This window comes from Sorex fumeus, unplaced genomic scaffold (genome assembly GCF_029834395.1).
Source record: "Sorex fumeus unplaced genomic scaffold, SorFum_2.1 ptg000034l, whole genome shotgun sequence".
Taxonomy (NCBI): domain Eukaryota; kingdom Metazoa; phylum Chordata; class Mammalia; order Eulipotyphla; family Soricidae; genus Sorex; species Sorex fumeus.
This window is the reverse complement of record NW_026606091.1, coordinates 25,362,465-25,368,367: the sequence shown is the minus strand read 5'-3', so window position 1 is coordinate 25,368,367 and position 5,903 is coordinate 25,362,465. Positions and strand designations below refer to the sequence as shown.

Below are 5,903 nucleotides of genomic sequence, written 5' to 3'. Positions count from 1 at the left end.
CTCTCAGACAGTAAGAGACACATTTGGGTCCACTGAAAGGTGAGGGAAGGAAAAGAGACTCTGATAGGAGAGAGGAATGAGGAGAAACACCCCAGGGAGCAAGGATGGGATCGGGCATACAACTGGTCAAAAATGAGGAGTAGGATTTGTCCAGAAAAGGGTGAACATTTTCCTATGACGTCGAATTAATTCATTAGGAGGAATGAGAAGGGAATAAGGCAGTCCTGGAACCAGACAGGCCATCCATAGGGAGTTAAAACTTAGACTTAGGTCACTCTTGCATGAACTGGGGCTATGAGGAGCTTACACCTTTTCAAAGTTAAAGGTAGATTCGTCTCTTGTTTCTCCTTTAGATCAAGAGTCAGGCCCAAAAGATGCATGGCCTGCCTGAACAAGACTCAGGGCCTTGGGATGCTCAGGTTCCTTCCTGGGAATAACCAGCAGTTCTCAAAGAGACTGTGAACCCAATGAGAGCTAGGGAAACCAATGGTGAGGAAAACGCAGCCTTGTGTCGGGCCCCACTCTTATGAAGAAGTCAATGGTCTCACATTGTCAGCCTGCAGCTCCTACCTACATGAAACAGCCAATAAGCACTCAGACTGCCAGCCCACAATCCCACACTTCATGAAGCAGCCAATAAGCACTCACACTGACAGCCTATAGTCCCTCCCTTCACGAAGCAGCCAATGAACATGCCAGAGCCGGGTTTTCCTCCCTTTGCAGCACTGCCTTCTCATCAGTTGTACTAGAAAGCAATAGAAGGCTCCAAAAAGGGAGTGATTGACTCGCATGACCAGGGTTCAATCCTGCGAGCTGGAACTCTACTAGATCGTGTAATATATTCTATTTTTTAAAAAAATGTAATTGTTCATGTGTTGATATGGTCTTAACAGCAATGATATTGGTGAGGTAATTACCTCACCACCACCACCAAAGTGTCCAGCATCCCCACACACCACCCCCTACCCCAATAATCAGTGACTTCTGTGTGGCTCCTTAAGATACATGACCAGAAGTTAAGCTAACTGTTCTGTGGAGTTGACATATTCAAGATCTATGGCCCTCGGAGCTCTAAGAAACATCTTCTGTCTTCGCTCACACCTACAGCCCATTAGTCGTAATTCGTGAAGGGGTATGGCATGTCCCCCGTACTCATCTCTCTTACTGCTGCAGCCCCAGCACCTAAGCAGGACCCAGCATTCACCTGGTTCCCAAAACTACTCAGTGAACAAAGGAACCTGGACTACGATGGGATCAATCAGCCAGGGAAAGATATAACCTAGACATTGCTTTCTTTGACACTCCAAGGCTCAGGTCCATCTGAATCCAACCTTGACTCTCAACTGCAGAGCTGAGAGGCGCCTGATGTCCCCCTCTTTCCAAGAGGGGGTGACCCACCCAGTCCCCATGGCTTCCTCAGCTCCCTGCCAGTCAGACAGCTTCTCCTCTGGGTAGTATGGAGGGAAGGAGGGGAGGAGATGAGGGGGACAAACCACAGCACCACAACAGAGTTCGTCCTTCTGGGGCTCCAGGAGCATCACGCCCTCGAGCTGGTCCTGTTCCTGTGCTGCCTGGGCATCTACTCCATGAATGTGCTGGGAAACTCCCTCCTCATCGTGCTGAACATGCTGGACCCCCGCCTGCACACCCCCATGTACTTCTTCCTCAGCAACCTCTCCCTCATAGACATCTGCGGCACCTCTGCCTTTGTGCCTCTCATGCTGGTCAACTTCCTGAAAGTCCAGAAGACCATCTCCTTCCCTGGCTGTGCCCTGCAGATGTTCCTCACCTTGGCCATGGGCTGCATAGAGTGTCTGCTCCTGGCCGTGATGGCCTATGACCGCTATGTGGCCATCTGCCGGCCACTGAGGTACCCAGAGCTCATGAGCATGCGGATCTGTGTGCGGATGGCCCTGCTGAGCTGGGGCACAGGCTTTTCCAACTCACTGCTACAGTCTAGTTTCACCTGGAGCCTCCCCTTCTGTGGCCACCATGTCATCAACCACTTCTTCTGTGAGATCTTGGCTGTGGTCAAACTGGCCTGTGGGGACATCTCTCTCAATGCCCTGCTATTGATGGTGGCCACCGTCGTCCTGACGTTCACCCCCTTTCTGCTCATCTGCCTGTCCTACATCTTCAGCCTGGCCACCATTGTCAGGGTCCCTTCTGCTGCAGGCCGGCGCAAAGCCTTCTCCACCTGCTCTGCCCACCTTACCGTGGTGGTGATTTTCTATGGGGCCATTGGCTTCATGTACTTCAACCCCAGCGCCAAGGACCCCCAGTGGGATAAGATTATTGCCCTGTTGTATGGGATCTTGACCCCCTCCCTGAACCCCATCATCTATAGCCTGCGCAATGCAGAGGTGAAGGCTGCTGCCTCCATGCTGCTGCGGGGAGAGCTGCTCTCCAGGAAGCTGTCCCACCTCTCCTGCTGGCCTTCCCGCTTGGGCTGATGGGGGCCTGGTCTTGTGGGCATGACGTATAGCCCTTAGTGGCATCACACTGCCATGACTGGCTCCCCTCCCCCCACTGCCTGCCGGCTGTCTGATTACTGGAGACTGCTGGGTCAGGATGGGGGTCAGCTATTCTCATCCTCGCTCCCTAGACTTGGGATGATTAAGTTAGTACCATCTGGAATTGCTGGTCATCAGGACAAAGGCAACAAGTTAGTCTGATATTTAGAGCTTCTGCTTATGATTTAGCCAATGCAGTCACATTGCCGAAGTGAGCAATGGTCCCCAGGAGCAGGGGACCACAGCCACCTTCATCTGGAATCCAGGAATTCTCTAATGGTTGCCACACCAACATACAAAACACTTGCCTTCCTGTCACACCCTCTTTGTCTGGCTCCATGAGCTCGTGGTGGTGACTTGTTTGGGGGTGAGATACCCAGGGTGGACCTGTGCTTCCCAGGATTTCCCTCTATTCTGCTCTGGGCTTGGGGGTGGGGGAAAAGGGGCACCAGAGAAATCTGCAGGAGGTTGGTTAGGCAGGGCAGAGGCAATGGGACCACTCCAGTGCACTCCCAATCTCTCTTCTCTCTCTCTCTCTCTCTCTCTCTCTCTCTCTCTCTCTCTCTCACACACACACACACACACACACACACACACACACACCTACTTTAGCTGTCCCTGTCCATGGTCAAGGCAAGGAGCATTTGCTTCTCCCAGAGGTCACAGGGTCACAGAGACAGACACAGTTTCCAGATTCCCATGGGCCAGTTTGTCCTTATTGCTCCCCCTGCCTGCTGCTCAGGGGCATTGGGACTAGCACCAAACGCAGTTTAAGGTTTTGTGCAGACACCGACACACTCGGTCAGGTCTGATCTCTACAACCAACCCCTCAGTTACCCAGAGCACTTCTGCCACTTGGGTCAAATGCCAACTTACCACTCCTCAGAGTACCCTATGTTGATGCCCCCTTACCACAGCATGAAGCCCACCTTCTCCAGCTGTGTCTCAGGTCTTCTAGACCCCGTGGATTCTTTAGCCTCTTTGTCCAGCAAGCTCTTCCCCTGGTCCGCCCACTTGCTGCATTCCCACTCATGCCTGCACTGTGTCTGTTTCTTCAGATGAGGAAATTCTTCAAAGGTCTAGAGATTTGGTTATCACTCTCTCCTCCCCCCGCCCCCCTCTCTGCCCCTTGCCCTGGGGCCTTCCCTCTGCCTGGCAGGTGAGATGCCATGTGAGCTCTGGAGGGCAGCTTCAGCTGGCTCAGTGTTCTCGATGCAGTTCCATGAAACCTCTCTCTCTTCCTCTCTTCCAAGAATTTTTCTGAGCTGGGCTGTTTTTAGACACCCGCATTCGGTCACCATCTGCTGCAGACAGATGTGGTATAGATGGTGGGGACTGGCATCTGAAGTGTCCCCCCAACTAAAACAGGCAAGACACATGCCCACTTGGATCAAGAAGAACAGGGCTGACAGCTTAGCCTGGCCCTTCCTTAAAAGAATCCCACAGGCACATCAAGTCAAACTATCCAAAAGAGAACTCCTCATCCTGCCCCCGTCAATCAGCATGCCAGAAAATGGCACTATCACCCCCAAGACATAAAGACAAACATTGGCAGCCCTCAGACTCCCCTCTCCTCGCCTCCAAGTGCCATCTCATGGCTATTTCACCACCCCTGCTCTCCACTGACGTGTCTCTAGTCTTCAAGTGTCCTTCGTGTCTCTAGTATTCAAGTGTCACACATCCCTCACCTCTCTCCAAATGCTGCACTAGCCTCCCCAGCACCCACCACATCCCGCTGCTCTTCCCACCGAGGGATCCCCGTTTCCCAGGAGGCAGGACAGACACCATTTCTCCGTCCCCTGTCACAGCTGTTGGCTACTCTCCACAGCCCCAGTGGTGCTCCTGCGCTGGCCAGGCCTCAATACAAGCGTTCTTCCCAGTGCCCTGAACAATGTCCACCTCTGTGGTCTGTGTCCCCCTCTGGCTGGTCCCTCAGGCCTCACACTGCTTGTCCTTCAGCTGACATGTAGCAGATCTCGGTCACAAATCAGGTGAGGACCATGCCCTGTGCCACATATTCTATTGACCAGCAATGAGGCTCAGGATGGAACTTTTTAGGGGTGACTCCCATACACACACACACACACATATACACAGATTCACTCACATGTACACTCACACATACACATTTTCATATTCTCATATTCTCACATTCACAAACACTCACAATACACTCACATAGACATACATACAGACTCACTGACATACACATCCTCACATTCGCACACATACATTCTCACATTCACATACAGACTACTCAAACATCCACATACACAACACACACATAGGCTCACACACAGTCACATATACACACATTCACATACGTATATACTCACACACAGACTCACACACCCATATATGTACACATTTACACACATACACATTCTTGCATTCACATACATATACACTCAAAGACACAGACTCACATACACTTACACACATACATGTTCACACACACATCCACATTCTCATATTCACATATACATATTTGTACATTCCTACACACATGTATATACATACTCTCACACATTCTCTCATTCACACACTCATTCTCTCTCCGGAAACTCAGCTCTGTGAGCACATGTCTGGTACTCTCACTATATGCATCTTTGTTGATGGAATATTTCTGAAGCAGGGAAAGAACAAGACCCTCTCCTGGGTACTGAACCCCAGCATGGGAGAGCAAAACTCTCATACCACGGTTCCCATTGCTCATTAAATCTGGATCCCCATGACCCTAGGGGAATCCTCTTTTTCTTGATTCTCGCACCCTTGGCCCCAGGAAACAAGAGAGCACAAAACCAAGAAATCTTCATTGGAGGCACACCACTCTCTACCTGCATCAATCCAGGTTCCAGCCTTGGCCTCTGCCCTCAGCAGGGTCCACCATCCCTCCCCCAGCAGGGCACAGCCTACACGCAGTCTCTGCACAGGAAGCCAAGGCAGTAAGGAGCCTTGAGAGCTGAAGGTGCCTCATCCCCGAGGTTGACCCCATTTCCTGAGGAATGAAGCTGTCTTCGGAGGCTCCATCTTCCTGGGAAGGGAAAGTCCTTGCTGCGGAGGGGACGCTGGCCCCCGGAGCCTTCAGTCCTTCTGTCCTCTAAAGACACCCTGGGCTGGGGCCGCAGCTCAGCTACAGAGAGGCAGAGTGCTTGCCTTGCACGGATGAAGCTCTGGGATGGATCCCCAGCACATAAAAACAAAAACAAGACCCAACAGCTAAGAGGGGCTCCATGAAAGCAGAAGGACCTGTGGCTTCGGCACATACTCTCAGTCCCCTGAGAAACTCCAAGTCCTCCAGAGTAAGTCAATGTCCTCAAAAAATACAACTTGTCTCTTGTCTCGGGGTGGGGAGTGTGTGTGTGTAGGGGGGGGGGGGGGTGATGGTCC

At 51.7% G+C, this 5,903-nt stretch overlaps 1 protein-coding gene across 1 annotated transcript; it reads left to right on the top strand.

Annotated features, from left to right (window-relative positions):
* Positions 1–1,478: 1,478 nt before the first annotated feature.
* LOC130026592 (olfactory receptor 2K2-like) lies at positions 1,479–2,453 on the top strand. The gene has a single exon (XM_056117435.1). The coding sequence runs from the start codon at positions 1,479–1,481 to the stop codon at positions 2,451–2,453; it is 975 nt and encodes a 324-aa protein (XP_055973410.1).
* Positions 2,454–5,903: the final 3,450 nt, after the last annotated feature.

What these genes read in the sequence shown, in the direction of transcription:
- LOC130026592 (XM_056117435.1), top strand. Translation starts at nt 1,479, where the DNA reads ATGAGGGGGACAAACCACAGCACCACAACAGAGTTCGTCCTTCTGGGG.